A 20,912-nucleotide genomic window follows, 5' to 3' on the forward strand; every position below is an offset into this window, starting at 1 on the left:
CATATAATCACACTTACACATGGAAACACTCATTTTGACACACATTCACACCCATACACTCATCTTCACACTGAAAGATAATTGTACTCTGTGCCAAACTAACAGGCACACATTCTCAAATACAATCATGCACACGCTCATTTTCATAAACTCAGCCATTTTCACTGACACACATCACTCTGCCCTCACACTCATAACACAATCACACGCAGAGGTGCAGTCACATTAACACACACTGACACATACACGTGCTCACTCACATTCAGTACTCACACAAATTCGCATTAACACACAGTCACACTTACTGCATACTCATGCTTACATTCTCACATACTCTCACATTGACTACCATACACTCCCACACATCCCCGTGGACACACAGTCACACTTCCTCACACTCGCGTACATTCATATTTACACCCTCTCATGCTCCAGCTCCCACTTGTACATCACACATATTTACACTGGCACAATCACAATTCCCACACACTCATATTCTTATACATTGCTGCTCTTAAACTCTCATACTGACTTATACTCACTCCCATTGTACACATTCACACCAGTATACATGTAGTGACACGCACAGTCACTGACCTGCATTTACATTTGCACACACCACACTGACCCACACTATTCACACTGCCACAGTCAATTCACATAGATGCATACATGCACTCACACAAAGGCAATTACTGATCACACCTATGACCACATAGACTCACGCTCAGACTCATACTCACCCTGCCATGTCTTCTCTTACACTGATACACTTGCTCATGCTGAACCATGTGCCCATGTAGTCACCTATGCGTGGATACACTAACTGTCACTCAGCACACTCTCCTGAACTGATATGGACTCTCACCTGGATACATTAACACTGACACATATATTGATGCAGACCTACACTCCCTCACCGAGATGATGCTATTGACCCACACCTACTCATATCGATTCACACGTGTTTATAGTGACCCACACTGTCATGCACACACCCATATGTACTTACCCAAACTCTGATAATGCCACATTTACACACTTTCTCACTGACACACACACTGTAAAATAACCAGTGCAGGTAGTAGTTCGTAATCACAGTTGTCACTTTTTTTTTTTTTTGATGAGTGAGATTGGCCCTGAGCTAACATCTATTGACAATCTTCCTCTTTTTGCCCAAGGAAGATTGTCCCTGAGCTAACATCCTTGCCAGTCTTCCTCTATTTTGTATGTGGGACACTGCCATGGCATGGCTTGATAAGTGGTGTGTAGGTCCGCGCCTCAATCTGAACCCATGAAACCTGGGTCGCTGGACTGGAGCAGGCAAACTTAACCACTATGCCACCAGGCTGGCCCCAACAAAGTTGTCATTTTTTTGTCCTACTTGCCACTGGTGCTCTCCACACCCCTGCTAAAAGGTTCCCCAGCAAGCTGTGGCCAAAGGAAGAGTGTTGGTCTCAGCCAGGATGCCAGTGGGACTAGATCTTTCCAGAGCAGAAAGGAGTGGAATTTATGTCTAGGATTAAAAAGAAAATCTCAAACTCACAGATCAAGTTTTATATCCTTCACCATAGTTTCCTCCTAAAGAAATAATCTGTAATAAAAATTTAGCCAGTCCTGTCAGAAGGAGGTTGGGGTTTAGATGGTGTATGTATTTTCTGGAAGTTTATAGCTTAATTTGCCACCTGCTTTCGCTCCAAAGGGGAGGGGAAGGTGAAGAATGTGTTTGTTTATGCACTCTTAATGGTCTCCTATGCTAAAGTGTGTGCCCCCAATTTTATGTTTATGATCTGGAATTGAGTGATGATTAGACACATGGAAAGGGCAGGCCTGCTTCCAGCGGGCATCTCTAATCTAGCCAAGTCTACTTACTACTCTGTCAACCCTAGAACATAGTATTCAAGAAAGAGGGAAAAAAGGTGAATGAGTCATCTGGATGATCAAATAAATTTCTATTGTGAGTGTGCATGCACATATTTAGACCCCACTGGAATCTCAACAGCTGTTGCTAGCAAGTTAACAGAGGAAATTTCTCAGTAGGCGTGGGTGAAGACAAGCTGAAGAAACTTCCTTGCACTCCAGACAGACTGCAGATTTCCCTACAAGAAGGTAAAAAGAAGCACAGACCCAAGAGTGAACCGGTAGATCAGGAGCCTGGTGGCAGAGCTGGGCGCCACCCTAGTTTCTCATCAGAGATTTAGAAACATGAGAGCACCTTAGGAGTCCATGGCTTCCCCTGCTGGAATCTCCCTGGAGTAAAAATGGGTTCAAAATATGTCCAAGCTGCCATTTGCTATGGGTTCTTGCACACTGTGGGGAAGAGCCTATACATCGGAATACCGCCTAACCACCTCACACCTGCCATTAGATTGAGAACTTCTTCGAGAGCTGAGACCACATCATCTTACTTATTTGATTTTGGATTCTCAATGCTCAGCACAGTGCCAGGCCCAGAGCAGCTACTTGTGAAACTCAATTAGGAAACTAAAAGGGGTAGGTAGGTAGCAACATGTTGTCAGGACAGATCCAGTGTCTCTCTTGCTCAATCCCAGAATTCCAATGCCATTACCAGCTCAGACTGAGGATCTTCTATGGGCCCCACATAGTGCTAGGCCCAGAGCGAGCTTCAAATGGGTGAAGAGACATACTCTGTCCTTGAGGTAATTTTATTTGAATGGGAAAGATGAAGTCACCATGAAACAGCAGTACAAGGCACCAGTCTTGAAGCTTGGGATTGGAAGAATCTTTATCATGTAATCCAGTGGTCTTCAGGCTCCAAAAGCCTTGAGGGCCCATGAGTGGTGGGAACAGCAGTCAGGATTGAGGTAAGCCACTACCCAAAGCAAACCTCCTCATAGACGTCTTGCTTATTAACACAGAGCTGTACTATCTTTCCAGAAGATTGTTTCACAGAGCCCTTTATCACTGGGCATACTAAGGCAGAGGAAGAAAAGTGAGCTATAGACCTTTATGGAAATGTTGTACTTAATTAAGATTTAGTCACTACCTCCTCCAAGAGATGGCTTTAGGGAAATAGCCTGGCAAATTTACATTTGATAGTTTCTGCTGATATGCTGAGACTCATAAAAAGCAAATTATAAAATTTACAGTACTGGCTGAATTTTAGGAAGGGGAAAAATGCACCTGCCTGAATTCACTTGAATGCAGTCAGAAGCGCTGAGGACACCAACCTCCTTTCATTTATATGATATTTTATCCTTTTCAAAATATTTAATAACCCATTCATCCATTTTGATAGAGGCATTAGGAACACAACTCTGGAGTCAGCTAGACCAGCATTTAAATCCTAATTTTGCCACTTCCTAGCTATGTAACCTTGTTTGAGTCAATTACTTATTCCCCTTAAGTCTAAGTTCCCTCATCTGTAAAATGAGAGTGACACTAATTTCATCTACCTCATCGAGTTGTTATGAGGATGAGATGAGGTAATAGTGAAAGCATTTAGCGCAATGTCTGGCCTGTAGTAAGTGCTCACCAAATGATAGATCTTATTATCATCCTTACGCTAGCCCTGCGAGGTAAGCACTTTCAAAGGGACAGAACCCTGAGACAACAGAGAAACAGTATGGTTCTTTGCAGCCAAAGACCTGATTTTCACAGGACTTGTTGCCTGCTTTCCTTTAAGTCTTTATTTCAACTTAATCACAAGCTAGGGGTCAGTGCTCATTCCCACTTAGGAAGACGAGTGAAAAATAGAATTAACCCATGGAAAGTTTCCTCAATTCCTGTGTCATTTTAGGACATGTTTATCTGACCACTGCAGCACTATTTCTCATTCATTTCAATGTCCCCTCTAGTCCTAAAATTTTCCCCTTGAAACTGTGAAGCCTTCAGTGATGTCACCTTCATTTGGTGGCACAGGAAGTTGGGATAAGGGGAATGGAAGAGACTCCTGATGCTGGTGGAGCCAGAGGTCTGGTCTCTAACCACAGGCACTCCTCTGCCCTTTACTCTAATGCTGAAATGTCTGCTTTGTGAGTAGAGTGTCTGCTCATTTCCAGGCTTTGGTCCCAAATACCATAGTGGAGGCATAGTTCCCTTACTCCAAAGCCCTAAGAACATTTGTGTCCATGCGAAAGCCATGAGTAATTGAGAACTCACCATATTACATGAAACTGTTGTGTAATTAAGGAAGCACAGATAAAAGTATGGGCTTTGGAGTCACACAGACATGGGATTATATAGTCTTACTCTTTCACTTGCTAGCTCTGTGACCTTGGCAAGTGACCTGATGTCTCTGAGTGTCAGTTTCATCTGTATTGGTAGACATCTTCTATTGGTAGAATATCTTAAATTACTTCAAAGCATTTCCCACATGTGGATCATTTGATCCTCACAACCTCTTGGTGAGGTAATTACCTTTGTACACGAGGCAATAAATTCAGAGGGACTAAGGGATGTACTCAAGGTCACGAAGCTCATTAGGAGCAGTGCTAGGCTGAGAAGGTACCAGTCCACACTGAATATTTACATCTTTGCTGGGCAAAGCCTTTTGGGGCTAGTTAGCAAATAAGAGCTGTTTGAACTGAACATAATCTTTCTTGTGAAAAAATGTCTAAACGCTAGCTACAGTTTATCTGCTAGCCGAGCCACATTGTGTTCTTTTTGTATCCTGTGTGATGTCCAGCACATTACAAGAGTGCAACAAATGTGACATCATAAAAGTACCTTTTGCAGCAAGACTGGGTGATATATGGCCACAGTGGTACCTTTCACTACCAAAAGGAAAATCTTTCTAGAGGCATGTGGTGTGGTTCTGTTCATGCTGCTCAAGTAACACCAAATGTCCAGAGTCTGGGAATTCTTAAAACATGCTGAAACACATCAGTAGATGTCTGGTGCCACTTGGCTCTTTCTCTTCTGACATGAAAATTACAAGACATCAACTTTAGTAAACTCTAGGGAAAGGATGGACAAAAAGATGAATACTTTTGTTTTTTGAGGAAGATTAGCCCTGAGCTAACATCCACCACCAATCCTCCTCTTTTTGCTGAGGAAGATTGGCCCTGAGCTAACATCTGTGCCCATCTTCCTCTATTTTGTATGTGGGACGCCTGCCACGGCATGGCTTGATGAGTGGTGTGTAGGTCTGTGCCCAGGATCCAGACCAGCAAACCCCAGGCCACTGAAGTAGAGCATGAGAGCTTAACTGCTGCACCATCAGCATGGCCCCGAGACAAGAGTACTTTTGACCTCTCTGTAACATTTGCCTCATAGCCAGAGTCATCTTTTTTTTTCCAACTGTTGCCAATCTTATTTTTTTTCTTCTTTTTCTCCCCAAAGCCCCTCAGTACATAGTTGTATATTCTAGTTGTGGGTCCTTCTAGTTGTGGCATGTGGGATGCTGCCTCAGCATGGCTTGATGAGCGGTGCTATGTCCGCTCCCAGGTTCTGAACCGGCAAAACCCTGAGCCTCCGAAGCGGAGCGCGTGAACTTAACCACGCAGCCACGGGGCCTGACCCCAGCCTCATCTTGAAGTACTCTTCTCTTGGTTTCCATGACATCATATAGCTAGTTCCTCCACTTCTTTAACTGGATTTCTCGGGGGTCTCTGGTTCCTCTTCCAGCCTCTAAATATTGGTGTTCCCCAGAGGTCTTGTCTTCTCTCTTATTCTATACTCTTCCTGGCAGTTGTACCTACTCCCATGCTGATGGTCTCCAAATTGCTACCTTCAGCCCACTCGTCTCCCTCTCTATCCAGCCATTTCATAATGCCAAATAAACATGTTAGAACTGCTGCCACAATTGCATTTGTCTTAGTCTTGCTGTGTCTATTGAGAGGAGTAAATGTAGCTAGAGATATATTTTTTCCATCGCATGTGAATTGAAGTTTCCTTTAGCTTTTTATTACTATGTGGTTTATACCTCTCAAAGACAAGATGCTTTGATTTGTTTTGCTTTCCACTAGATGTTCCTAGTTTAACTTTTACTGTGATATCTAATGTGTCACTGTGTTTGTTCTCTCTTCTTTGTACATTGACTTATATGGAAATTACATGTTCAAGGCCCATTTGTAGATATTTAGTCTTTGTAGAATTTTTATGCTTGTTGGTAGAATCTATATATATATTTAGGTGAATTTTCCATAAAACTCATAAGCGCCATCCTATTCGCCAAAACAAGAATAATGTTTTCTTCTTATTCTCTTGGGAATATGATTATTACTGGTGGTCCAGTGGCTGCTAATACAAGGGGCCTCCAATATAATCATATTTGCTATCAGCACACCAGCTTCATTAGTTGTCTTTTTATCACCATTCTAAGCTACTTGTTTATTCTCCTTTCAGAAAAAAACCCCAGAAACTGAGGCACAATTCTGTTTGGAACCCTAAACAAAAACTAAAAGCTACACTGGGGATCTAATGTACAGCATGATGACTATAGTTAATAATACTGTACTATATACTTGAAATTTGCTGAGAGAGTAGATCTTGAGTGTTCTCACCATACCAAAAACAAGGGGAACTGTGTGAGGTGATGGATGTGTAAATTAACTTGTTTGTGGTAATCATTTCACAGTGTATACATTTATCAAACCATTACATTGTACACCTTAAATATATACAGCTTTTCCTTGTCAATTGGGACTCGATAAAGCTGGGGAAACTCCTAAAGACTAAAAAAAACCATTAGGCCTCCCACACTCCTCTGAGCCTCTTGGGATTGATATGTATTTCTGCCTGGATTTCCATTTTGAGTCCTGAGACCAGTTAATTCCACCTGTCCTAGCATCCTGCCATCTTTGGCAATGCCCCAAATGGAGGCCTCTCTTGAAATCTCTCTTCTCCTGTCTTTCTATTCCCATACTGCCCGTGCTTCCTCTCCCCTGGCTCATTTTCTCCGTGTTGTCTCTTTTCAAAATTATTTCCATGTTGCTACCTGGAACAACCCACTCCGTGGGAAAATAGTTCCCCAAGTCTTCAATCTTAGACATCTGCTACATTGTCACTGGAGTAACAGGTCTGAAACTCAAAGCTCATCATGCCATCCCACTACTCAAAACCTCTTCATCTAGAGAGGAAAAGTCCAAACCCCAGAGATAGGCATACAAGACCCTTCTTAATTTGGTCTCTACTCATCTTATTTTTTCCCATCCCTCTTCTTTGCTATAGTCACACCAAGTTGTCTGTAGTTCCTCTAATAAACCACATTGTCTCTGGGCGTTAGCACGTTTTAGTCCTTGCCCCTGAAACATGCCATCCCTATGATTTGGTTACTCGTTCTTCCTAATTCAGCTTAAGTGTACTTCCTCTGTGAAGCCTCCTCCTTAAGAATATTGGGAGTCTCTCTCTCTCCCTTCACTTGCAGCCTGTTGTCATGTTTGCACTGAGCTGTTATGGTTGACACCTATTATACTTTAAGTCTCTTCAAGGGCAGAGACTATACCTTGTTCATCTCTCACCCTAGACACTGGGGAGCTCCTCCTCATCCTCCAATACCCTGCTCAAGTGCTATATGCTCTGACTCCTCTGGGAAACATTAGCTACCCTTCCTCCACTGTCCTTCCAAAGCATCCTCTGCCTTCCTGGGTACATACTAGACACTGTGTAAATACTGAATGAATGAGTGAATACATTTATAAAGGTTTAATGATGTCTGCAAGATCACAGAATAATCCAGAACTGGAGCTAGAATTAGCCTTTCTTCTTTTGTTGGAGACAATTCTTTGGGGTTTATAAAAGACCTAACTAAAAATCAACCCCCGTAATTAAAACCCCATAACAAGATGCAACTTAGTTGTTAAATGTAACATGAAAGGAAGCTGTGTCTTTTTCCAAGTGTTATGTTCTTAATACATTTCCCGAAAAGAGGTCTGTTCTGCTCACAAATGGCTACAGTTCTAGCAAAATGCTTTGTGTCACCCATACCGATCCCTTCTTCTGTAGTCATCAGGAGCCAGAGTCCTGGCTTATGTGTGTGTGTGAGGAAGATTGGCCCTGAGCTAACATCTATTGCCAGTCTTCCTCTATTTTGTGTGGGATGCTGCCACAGTGTGGCTTGACGAGCAGTGCTAGGTTTGCACCCATCATCCAAACCTGTGAACCCTGGGCTGCCGAAGCGGAGCGTGTGAACTTAACCACTATGCCACCAGGACGGCCCACAGAGTCCTGGCTTTTTAAAGTCTTGTACATGTTACTTTCTTCCAGATGTTTAAGATCTGTTCTCTTCCTTACATCGCACCAGCATCACTTAGTTCAGCAGACACAGGCCCAAAGCTAAGAAACCTAATCTAGCATGCTTGGAGTATTTGTTGGTTGGAATATATTGTTGAATAATGTCTTCCATCAACCTAGTGCTTTCCACTTTTAAAATCCTGATCACTCCTATTTATCCTTCAATACTCTGCTCATGTGCTCTGGGAAGACTAGTTACCCTCCCTGCCCTGTCCCTCCAAAGTATCCTTTGCCTACCTGTGTTGCATCACCTTGTATTCCCTATTTTATGCATGCATGTCTGCCATCCTCACTAAACTATGAGCTTTTTTAAGACAGGGACTGGTCTTTATTCATCTCTCTTTGTATATCCCCTGTACCTGACAATATCTGGTACATATGACTGTTGGTGGCATTGGGATGAAAGGTAAGGCAATGATATTCTTTGGAACAATATCAAACACTTTGCTTATATGTGGAGGTATGATTATTGAAACTGATTTCTCATATAATATGACAGCAGTCAAAGAGACTTGCCCTCTTCTGAACTGCTGCAGTTCTCTTTTTTTTCCAGCACTCTTCATTTTGCAATACACACACCCTTACTTGTTTTGGGGTTATATTTTATCTGTATATTTAATATACATTTTACATATAATATGCAGCCAGAGATGAAACCCTCTACTCAAGCCTATAATCTCATTCAGGGCTGGGCATTTATTTTTCTCTTTACTCCCAGCACCTTGCATGGTGCCTGTCACATGAGCTTCAATAAATGTTTGTTGTTTGAGTAAATGAGTGCATGCACAGATGGGTTGCTTAAGAGGCATACTCTTAAAGTTACTATTTGACTCCTCAAAGGCTAGTAGGTCTCTGTTTTGGTCTCAGGATTCTTTTTTTTTTTTTTGAGATTGGCCCTGAGCTAACATCTGTTGCTAATCTTCCTCCTTTTTTCTTCTCCCCAAAGCCCCTCAGTACATAGTTGTATATTCTAGTTATAGGTCCTTCTAGTTCTGCCATGTGGGACACCACTTCACCATGGCTTGATGAGCTGTGCTAGGTCTGTGCCCAGTATCCAAACTGGTGAAATCTCGGGCCACTGAATTGGAGCACATGAACTTAGCCACTTGGCCACAGGGGCGGCCCCAGGATTCTTTGAAAGTCAACCAGAAATCTACAAGAGGAAAGCATGTAATTGGTTTATTTTCCTGTAAAAAGCAACATTGGGCTGACATAAGATCTTTTCCTCTCTTTATACAGCTGTGTAACCTATAGACCCTCATTACTGAGCTGGGCAGAAGAATATAGGGCATACCCAGGCAGGTGCTAAAGGCCACAAAACCAGCTCATGGTGGGCTGAACTGATTATAAGTGCAGGGAATGTATTAGGCTCAATCTTAAAGGAGAAAGAACACTCTGAGATGAACATCATTTGATACAGAGTTATAATGCAGAGTTATATATATATGTATTATAACTAGCCAGCTTTCCTCTGCTTTAACTCCCCCAAATTTTTGTCAAGATGTGTTCTAGGCCACAGTCCAGGCTCTCTGGAATAATTTGGGAACTACTGACTGATTCCCCCTCGGGCCTCCTGACTCCAGCTCCTTGTACCAAACCCTGCTTCTGCTTTATCTGCAATTTTCCTAGCAGGATGCCATATCTTCCTTTGAAGTGAGGGCTGGGTCCTGTGTTCTCAGCCTGGGGGCTTTCCAGGGCCACAGGAAAACTTATGCACATGGCAGTCTTTTCTTTGTGTGAGAGCACTGGGAAAGTAAAGCTGATCACGTGCTGCAGAAGGGATCTGCTCTAGCATGAGCCAATGATGAGCTGTATTTTATATATGTGGACAGTAGCAGCTGCAACCAGGTGTTAGAGTAATGGGTGCAAGGGGAACAAACTACTTGGTGTGTCCAACAACTTGCAAATAAACTTTTGTAAGCTGGCATGGGAAAGCCAATATGCTCAACTGTGAGGTCATCCTTCAGATCAGACTTTTGGTTTCTAGAATTTCTTTGAGTGCATTATGATCCTTTCTTAGACCCATGGCCAGTTTTTTTTAAGACAAGAAATTCGTCTTTAGTAGGGGTAAGAGATGGGCAATTCCTACAACTAAGGCTGTGGGCAGCTGAATGTTCATCCCCTATCATTTTTGAAGTGGGTAGACAGAAAGTAGGTCTTGTCATGTCCCATTCTTACATCAGTATTTGAGGAAGCCTTTTTTTTTTTTCAATATATGGTTATTCCTCTTCCTTAATGATAGCCCCCAAATAAGATACTGAGACACACGCTCAACTTTTTAAAAATGTGGGCATATAAATTAAACTTAGGTTATGGGGTAAAAGCTTGAAGAAGAGTTGCTGCATTTTATGCCAGCTCAAATTCTTTGACATCAAGTTCTGGCATAATGTCATTTTTGGGGTGAAGTATGAGCTTTGCTAAATTGATCTAGATGCCTGGTTTATAAATAATACCAAGATCTCAACTGAACCCGTGTAGCTCTTCTCTTCAGACATGCAGTGGGCACCTTCCCTCTAGAAAACTGATTTGGGTACAGAGAAATTGAGAATAGAGCAAGGACCTAGGATGATGAGCCATGGCATGCAGATTGGAAAACAATATTTAAGCATCTGTATGGGGTACAGAAAGCCATAGGAAATTCGGAAATTGAGTTTTTATGCTTGAATTTGAGGAAATTTGTGGCTTTTTCACTGGAGTGGATCAGGGAAGGGTATAATTATCACCCATGCATAGTAACACAGAGCAGCTAGAACGCCAGAGACTCAAGACATCGGTTTACCATATCCTGCTCATTGGGCTGTTAGTCTGCATCTAACTTTTTCCATCTGAATGTTTCCAAGGATACTACATTCTTTTTCAAGAACTAGGAAATGTTTTATTACTAGGTTTTGCTACTCTTTTCTTTTTCCCACGCATTTCTTTGAGGCATCTTCTAAGGGAGTCATTTCTGGTTTTTTATGTTTAAAAAAAATTTCTATCTCTGTTCTTTATGCATTTTATTTTCTCTTCTTAGAAGCATCAATTTTGAAATGAAAAGCTGAAACCTGTAATAATGCATCAGTGTGCAAATATAAATACACGTCAAATGATCATCAGCATTTTCTTGGCATTAGCTCATGTAGCATACACAATGAATAATAAAGTATGGTGCTGCATATATTTAAAAGCTTAAGAAGTCATTGGAAAAAGAACTATTTGTCCCACGTAATATATGCAGTATATTAGGTTTGGATGCTGGGGTATACCTATCGATTTCCTTATTTGCAACCTATCATTGCAATTTGCAAGTATAATATGTTGGCTTATTGGGTTCAATTAATGTCAAGTTCCTGCTGGAAACAATGGAAGTCACTCATAAAGATGTTAGCAGAGAACAGGACTACAGCAGAACCGACCTCATTTGCTCGTTTGTATGAGAGAGAATATGAATGTATTCTGTGTGAGTGTGCTTGTGTGTATGTCAGTAGTGAGCTATCTTTTACAGGATCTAAGGTTGAAACTAGGCGGCTGTAAAAAGAGCTAGTACCTCCCTTGCTTGTCTGGCTGCTTTTGCAAATCTGCCTAACAAGTAGCTCAGCTCCTCCTGATCAAATGATCTTAGAAATGGCTTCCCTCCATTACACACTGTAATGGTATCTCCCAGGCGAGGCTCTCTGAAACAGCACACCCCTGTCTCTGATAGCAGAGTTCCCTTGGTGAGTGCCCCAGAACAGACAAGCTCCCAAACAAGGCAGTCTAAGAATTGGTACTACCTGCCAGTGAAACCTGTTGGAGTTCTGTCAGTAAATCACCTAGCCTTGGGTCTTTGGATGAGAAAAGCAGGTGAAATCAGTAAGTACCAGCCTGAGTGGGTTGAAATGGAAAAGCTATAACTGTCATATGAATATTTTTTGAGGCTAAAAGTGTGTGTGTGTATATATATACATATATGAAGAGTGTGTGTGTGTGTGTTTGTAGGTTTACTTGGATACACATTGTATTGGTGTAGTGAAAAGGGAATTGAGAACAGTTTGAGATACTAGTCTCAGTTCTTTCACTTATTTTGTGACCCTGGGTAAGTCCCTTAACCTCTATGCTCTGTAAATTCCTCATATGGCAAATGGGGATCGTACTCCCTTCTTTACATGTTGGTTTATGACTCAAGTAAGAGCAAGACATGGATGTTCTTTGGATATTACAAAGTTGTATGGTAAAAAATGAGGTGTTGATGATCAGATGGTAGCTGGGTTCTACATGATGTCCAATTTCTTAGCAATGGGATTAGTGCCAATATTTCCGAACATGCCTTCTTGGCACAAATCTGCTTCAGGTAGGCATATAGGCTTGTACAACATTATGAAAAACTTACTCAGAGCCACAGCAAATGCATAGAACATATAGAGGTCTGTTTCATTACCTAACATGTGTGTATTTAATGCCTACTGGGAACAAGGCACTGTACTAGACAGTATGAAAGCATACAGTTATAACTGAGGGGGCCTTACCCTCAAGGAGCTTATGATCTAGTGAGGAGAATGCCATGTGTAATGACTTTGTGCAATTTGAGACAAGTTGATGGAAATGCTAAGTTGGGTCCATCTAGCTGGCTATAGTTAGTGGTTGGGCTGTCCGTTGTCCACCTAGTCTGGGAATGGGAGTATGGGTTTAGAGCTGTGAGAAGACCCAGTCCTGGCTTGTTCTCTTCCCTGTAAAATGAAATTAATCCTTTCTCTCCTCTTTGGCATCTTAGCATATTATGGAAATTAAATGTTTAAAACGTCACTAGAAATCTTCAAATGCAAGTTGCTGTAGAAATGTAAAGCAATGTATAATCTTTCTTCAAATTATAATACATTGTCCCCTTTGTGGAAGGCTAGATGATTTTCTTCTTTTCTTTTTTTGGCAATCAATAACAGTCCACTACATCTTACATTGTCAGTCATAAGTATCTGAGCCGGTTGGTTTAGTTGCTAATAATGCATCCAAGATAGAGTGGGTTTAGTATCTGTGTAGGCTAGTTAGCAAACCATAGTTTGTTTCTCAGTCACAGTCTGTACCTAGAAGCTCGGCTAGCCATCTTGAAAATGTATGCTTGTGTTTACAAGGGAGCCCAGTAAAGAGCCAGCAGGTAACTCTTGGATCCTTTTTTCCACCACCAAAGTGCCATTCAGTGTATACATCATTCTGATAGTAAAAGCAGCAACCTACTCCTCAAATACAAAGACCAGCCCAGTGTTGATATCATTGTCTAAGGAGACGTTGGCTGACTTTACATCTATGTTTATTTAATACCTTGAAGTCTGGAAGCTGTCATTAAAAGTTCAATTTGTCTTGATCTGTAGAGCTAATTCTTGTTATAGAGATTTCCCAAATTCTAGAAATTTGAAACACTGTCATGTTTTGTTACATGTTTTAGCATAGTGAAAGTTCTTTGACTTGTTTACTACATTTTTGAGATCCTAAAATCCATCTTCTTTCATATGTGCTCATGTTAGTTTGGTCCTCTTCTCGTCAGTTCAAGGTGTCTTTCAACCCTATTCTTCATGTAGTTATCTCAGAAACATTAGGAATTTCACCCTGGAAATATCCTCTAGGGTACATCTCATTCCTGTGTGATATCCTGTACTTTGATATGGAAAGGATATTAAGCAATATTGGTGTGTTCACCGATTTGTAGTAATAGCTTTGTGTGGTTGGTGGTTTTGGAACTTTACCTCTGGGTTTTCTAGATCATGGCTATGCATCTGCTGGTCTTGGCTTTTGTTTTTGAAAGGAGGCCAGTATTAGTTTGTTTCTCCTTGGGAAAATATGTAAATAAACAGTTATTTATATTTTGAAAACAGAATAATACTTGTGGGTTGTCTCTGATGGCACCAGATCTAATGAAAATATTTCAGTTGCTTCTAGCTTAATAGGTGACCTTGAAAGTTGTAGGGCAGTTGTTTCTGGAGTCTCACCCTTCACACACCTGGGTAGAGCACCTGTGGCAAATGAGTGCATTTGGAATTTTTGGTTGCATCCAAGTCAACCTATACCATAGGATAAATTTTGGCCCCATTAGCTAGAGTATGATTTATTGCTTATCTTTCCCCTTGACTCTTGGAAAATGCGTGTTGGTGGCTTTCTTTTTCAACCTACTGAGCATTCTCTGAATGTCTAGTTTGGCACTGCACTAAGAGAATGCGTTTTGGAGGAATGAGAAAATAATGAAAAACGTTTATAATGCTTAATCATTTCATTTAAAGTTGCCATGCATCTTGATAAAAGTTTTCCTCTAAAATGATTTCAGTAATCTCTGTGTCAAAAGGCAGGACAGTGAATGGCTGTGTGTATGTATTTGTGTATGTACCTGTGTGCATGTGCCCTCACACTTAATTTTTAGGGGAGGGGAAGAGAGAGGAAAAGGAAGATGAGGAGGGAGGGAAATAAGTAATCTTTAATCTTTCCTAGGACTCTGAAAAAGGGGCATTCAGGCTCATTGGTTATCATGAGACACGAGGCTCATTTCTTACTGCTGATGAATTTCAATTGTAATTATAGAGCATTGGTAAACCACATTAGGTCCCAAGGGCTGGATCAAAAATATGTACTCTCCACAGAAGATATTTGAATTCTTTCTGAAAAACATAGTAGCCAAGTATGAAATCAATTTGTGAACACATATAAATTGTTGCTATTGTCCATTAAAGTTAGCTATTTCTCCACAATGCCAAGGGCCAAGTTCTAAAAGGGAAATGAATGGCCTGTGGCTAGGTCCAATGTGCCACTCACTTGCAAGTTTCTGTTCTGTTGCAGAAGTGAACGACAACAGTTAAAGTTCAAAGATAAACAGTTTTTTGATTGGGTTCCAAGAGAATAATGATGCTTTTGTACAATTCTTGAAATAGAGCCTACAGCCACCCCAAACAAAATAGTCTCTTTCAAGATCTTGGAAATAATGACATCATAGGCAGATTGAACCAGCAATCCGTTAATAGTATCCGTTGTAGAAAGCTGTCTCAGGGGAGGGACCCGGCTTAGTAAATTTGCATTGTTTACAAACATAACACAATAGAATTCCCCCTTTTTTCTACATTTGTGGAATAGTCGGAGACACCTCCCACTTGGGAAACAAATACATTAACAGCAAGGATTCTTTACAGGTACCTACCCTTTCTTCATCAACTGGTTTTCTAAAAGTTTGTTTTGAAGCACTTGCTTTGAAGGTGAGTTAAAGATAACAAGAGCATCCTGCGCTGTTCCTTTGTCATCACATCAGAATTACCTGGAATCATTAGAAGATGAAGATTGGTTGTGCCTTGTAAAGGGTAATAAAGAGCTGAAGTAATATTGGGATAATTCAAGCAAAACCAAATCTGAAATGTCTAGGTGAACAGAGTGATTATTTGGTTCATGCTTCATGCTCCTGGTGTGGACTGGACAAAGATTCTTCAATTTCATTTCCATCTCTGTGAAAGGTTTATCCCAACTCCTCTTGTAATCCCCTGATGAGTTGAATGGAATTAAAACAATTCCAGTTTGCTGGGCAGTAGAAAGCTGTGCCATATAAACTGGGTCCTTTGGAGAATGCCTGTGATATGGACCGCAGCACGTGTGTGGTGGTGAAATTTTGGTCAGGCATTTCTAGTGTAACATAGGAGAGTATAGGTTGAGTTTTATATCCCAAGTAGCCCTTTCCTCCCAACCTAAAATATACTTGGTCAAATAAGGTCGGGATAATCAGGCAGCCTGAAAAGAATCAGGGCATCTACCTTTTGAGTCTCTGGCCAGAGAGCGTAATTAGGAATGAAAAAGGCCACTCCATTGGCCACACCTATTTATCAAGAACAAAGGAGCCTAGTATTTTAAATTACATAGGTGCACTAGAACCCTGACTGGCCCAGACTCTTACTTGCCTTATTATGCAAGATCAGCTTTGTATATCATTTTAAGGAGGCCATGCATGTTTCTCTGACTTCTGTCATCCTGAGTTAAGTAATGTGTCATCAGAAAATATGTATCATCCAGAATATCATGGTTCTCTCTCCCTATGAGACACATTTTTTGGAATCCTATCTCCTAGGTATTTCTATTTAAATCCTCAGTTCTTTTGCAATAACTTTCCAATTTCATTATTTTTACCAAGCTATATTTTGTATATCTGAGCTTTATGTAATAATCACCTCATATTCAGGCATTATTATTGAACCCAGAAAAGTTAAAAAAAAAAAAGAAAGAAAGAAAAAGTTAGTACTTTGTTTCTGGTGGCAAATTCTTCTCAATGACTAAATTAAAAACCATGACACTGTCCGATACAGAATAATTCCACTGGTGAACTCAGTCTTAAACTCACTTTTATTCTGGAGAAACAGTGAATTTAGAAGGACCAAAATCAAAATGCAAAGGGGAATGCAGGCCCATTAGCACTGGTTTCATATTCTAGTTAAAATATTTACTAGAACCAGCAGTATCTATGAATCTGCTTTATCCTTGACATCACAGTCACTTTTTCACTTTATCTTGTGCTGTGGTTTTACCTATATAGGAAAATGTGAGGCTTACCAAATTGTCATTGGTGACAAATCATTTATTACCGAGTATTGTCACTATCATGGTTACTGAAAAAAAATACAGAATTGGTCTTAATTCATTAAGATAGTACAAGCTGTAACACTTAGGCAAAGGAAAAGAAATCTCTTGTCCAAATCAAGATCAAGCCAATCATTGTTAGTTGGCAGTCACCCGTGGAGATGGAGAAGCTACTAATTGATACTAACGTATTCTTGAATACTTATAGGCTGTAAATATTTGAGAGAATTTAGAACGTAGTAGAATATTTTAAATTCTCCATATAACATGATGCAACTTAGAGTTCATTACTGAAAATAAACAAATTGTACTCACTAAAGGGCTAAAATGAATTATGATAGATTAATTCTCATTACAGCAGCAATCAGGAGACCCCTGTTTTTGTTGGTGGTGTACTTAGGTTTGTTTATAGTAACTGTTGTGGGAATAAAGTGATATGCTAAGTTGTGTTTGGAGAGCTCTTATGCTCCTAAATTAGTGCTAGTTAATACTTGATGAATTTACAGAGATTTTGCTGAAATGCGATTTGATTTTCCTTGTATTCAAACTGGAGATTAACTGGGAAGGTACTCTTAACACCTGACTTGTGATGGCAAGTGTCAGGTCCCTAGTGAAGGACTCGAATTAGAATAGGAAAATGGAAACAAACACTTCCTTGAGGAGCCCATGCTTTTCCAGTTCACTTTACCCTCCCAGGATGAATATGAATGTGTTCAGCTGTAAGCACAAGATACTAAAGGATAATGAAATTCAGAGCAGATAAGTTACTAAAACCAAGACTGCTTCTTACAACCCCATTACCCTTGTCAATTCCCTTGTTCCCTGTTCCAGGACGTAAAATATGGCACGGAGTAAGGTTATGGTCCCTCCTCAGGAAGCGGTCCTCTCCTTGGAGCTCCTCTTTGCTCATGGTGACGTTTGGCTCAGCTTTATCTTCTACTTGCTACCTGAAGATTGGCATTGTTTCCCCTATCAGTATACCCCACTGCTGAAACCACTAGGTCTACTAGATTGTTTCTTAGTTGTTTTTTTTTTTTTTTTGACAGAATCCTATTTATTTATTTTTTTTGCAGGGGAAGATTTGCCCTAAGCCAACATCTGTTGCCAATCTTCCTCCTTTTTCCTCTTCCTTCCTGCTCCCAAAGCCCCAGTACATAGTTGTGTATAGTTGTAAGTTCTTCTGGTTCTTCTTGTGAGCAGCTGCCACAGCATGGCTACTGACAGATGAGTGATGTGGTTCCATGCCCAGGAACCAAACCCGGGTTGCTGAAGTGGAGGGCACTGAACTTAACCATTAGGCCATCAGGGCTGGCTCTGTTCCTTAGTTTTTTCCCGTAAAACGGTAGAGTGTGTTTTGTAAATCAAGTACACACAGGTAAGAATCAGATGCCAAAGTTATCCTAGTGTTAAAGTGGCTAACGAATCATTGTTGTGGGCCATTAAAAATCAACAGCCAAACCTGTGTCAATTCCAGACTCTGAGGAGGTTGTACTACCTGACCATGATGATCATCAGTATAGAATTTTTAAATAAGAAAGATTGTAAATTGTTCATTAAAAGACTGTGAGTGCACAGCAGAAAGTAAAGTTTCATTGTGAGAAAAGGAAGGGACCGTATGTGTTTGTGTATACATATTGAAAAGCCATTAGTTATTGCCTTCACTTTCCTCTTTGGGAAATTGAATCCTTGGTCTTTAGGGAGGCAGCCCCCTCACCTCTAGAAAAGAAACCCCTCAAAATGGTCAACGCAAGACCTGAGAAAACGTGAAACCAATGCTTTTGTTTCTAAGGTGTTAGAATCCCCATATTTACTAGGTTATTTTTAGACCCCTCCTTTCTTAACACCTGTTTTCTCCTCCTTTTTTTTAGGAGCTGTGCGATCAGTTGTAACTGAAAATGTCTGACGGTCTGGATAATGAAGAGAAACCCCCAGCTCCCCCACTGAGGATGAATAGTAACAACCGGGATTCTTCAGCTCTCAACCACAGCTCCAAACCACTTCCCATGGCCCCTGAAGAGAAGAATAAGAAAGCCAGGCTTCGCTCTATCTTCCCAGGAGGAGGGGATAAAAGTAAAGTATCAGTGGCCGGGCATTGAAAAGGGGCTAGTTGGTTCTTTCATTGTCACTTTCTTTCGTGGGTAGTCATTTCTTGAGCGTTGGCTGTGCAGGGCCTGCCTGACCTTTACATCTACGTCTTCGAGGTTGCATTTTGTCAGAGGATAATGTTTGATTGACTTGCTGTGGGTTTATAGAAAATACATTTATTCTGTATTTGCCTTTCACATAAAATTAAATTCATAGTGTTAAGCCAAGGGAAATCGTAGGAATAGTACTATCTTGAATATATAAACAGCGACTTTCTTTCTGACAACTTAGAGAATTTACAGTAATTCCTTCCTAACTGAAAGTTGTCTTATTGGAAATTTGAGTATAATAGGATTTACTTCTGTATACCTTTTTGATAACTGTGAAAATTTTGAATTGAGTATACGGGAGTAGGTCCAGTTGCCACATTATTGTCTGACTATATCACAAGGTGGGAAAAAACTTCTGAGTCATTTGTTTCTTCTCTCATTCTTCTGCTGGTTGTCCCCTCTACAATCAGCCCTATTTGCACTGAGAATCACAACAATATATTATCATTTATTCTTGTGTTGTTCATAATACCATTTGGTGCTTAAATATCATGTGCTGACGCTTTGTAAAACTGGGGAATATAAAATCTCTAGTAAGTAATTGTTAGGTTGCGTTGATTAGCATACAGCTGGAACATGGCTTCTTGAGGCAGAAGAGACTAAAGCAAGTACAAGGACACCGGCACCACAGAAAGTTGCCAAAAGGTGATGTCTTTAGAAGAAAAAAGGGACATTGTTAATCTACTTCTTCAAGGTAAAACAGATAGCTTTGTAGGTTGTTTATATGATGTTAATGAATCCACAATTCGTACCATAAGGAAAACTGAAACTCTTATTGGGGCCAGTATTGCTTCTTGTGCACCTATGTCATTTAAGAAATGCTTTATCCCTTGTGACCCAAGGATAGAAAAGATGGAAATGATGTTAAACCTGGATTGAAGACAAACAAACGAATAACAAAACACTGTCCATGCAAGGCATCTGTGACTATGCAAGAGGAAATTTGGAAGACATGTTTTCAGATAATAAAGTGAGTCCAGGAAAAAATTTTGCTAGAAGCAAGAGATGGTTTGAGAAATTTATGGTGTGCCATGAGCTGGAGACCAGGTCTTACGTGGCAATGGTACTGGAGAAAGAACCACTCGATCCTGCTACTCCTGTGTTATATCTGCCACAACGGGAGAAAGTGATTAAAGAAGGGAGTAATGTGCCTGCACAAATCTTTGATGCTGTTGAGTTCGCCATGCTTTGGAAGCCCTTGAATAATACACTTGCCCTTTCAAAGAGCAGGAGCCAACTGATGTTAACACAAAGTTAGAAAAAACAGAAAGGCTGACAATTCTGTTTTGTGCTAATACTTCCGGTGACCTCACAGTGAAACCATTGCTGCTCTACAGAAAACTGTGCCCAGATCTTCTCAGGAGAAAAAACTGAGCCGAGTTTCTGGTGTACTGACATGCAAACAGAAAAGCCTGGAAGACTCCTTTTCTCCGTAAGGAATGGTTTGAACAGTGCTTTCTTGTGAAAGTTCAGGACAATTAAAAAGAAAAGAAAATCTTGACTTCAAAGTACTGCTGATTCTTCACAGTACTTTCAGCACCTCAGATACAGTTGCCAACGTGCATCCTAATGTTGCGGTTGTCTTTATAACTAGTTGCATGTCTCAGATCCTTGAGCCCTTAGGTCAGTGTTTGATTCAGCCATTCAAGAAGATTTATGCCAAACTAGCATATAACTTTGTTGTTCAAAATCTTGCAAACGTTTTTCTGTCTGAAGATCCTAGAGCATGGGGTTCCTACACCAGCACTAATGCTGTATTCTTAATAAAAGTGGCGTTAGATAGTTTAACAGAGCCTATCATTAATGTGACCTGGGAGAAGATTTGGCTAGAGATGGTAAAGTAAGTTTCAGTGGTTCCTTCTGAAGACAAAGAATCTTTGGATCAAGAAGGATCTGTGGATGAGAATGAACATTTGGTACAGGAGCAATCATTGGCTAAAGTTGAATTTGAGCCTGTTGACACTAATTCAAGTG

At 40.6% G+C, this 20,912-nt stretch overlaps 1 protein-coding gene across 37 annotated transcripts in view; it reads left to right on the top strand.

Annotated features, from left to right (window-relative positions):
- The window catches only part of PAK3 (p21 (RAC1) activated kinase 3), a 257,980-nt gene that overhangs the window by 147,099 nt on the left and 89,969 nt on the right, over positions 1-20,912 (top strand). For all 37 annotated transcript variants that reach the window (XM_070606575.1, XM_070606561.1, XM_070606587.1 and 34 more), the window contains one exon: positions 18,612-18,813. In XM_070606575.1, the coding sequence (XP_070462676.1) occupies positions 18,639-18,813 (175 nt within the window). In that variant the 5' untranslated portion in view covers positions 18,612-18,638. The remainder of the gene's footprint in view (positions 1-18,611; positions 18,814-20,912) is intronic.

This window comes from Equus przewalskii, chromosome X, assembly GCF_037783145.1.
Source record: "Equus przewalskii isolate Varuska chromosome X, EquPr2, whole genome shotgun sequence".
Lineage (NCBI taxonomy): Eukaryota > Metazoa > Chordata > Mammalia > Perissodactyla > Equidae > Equus > Equus przewalskii.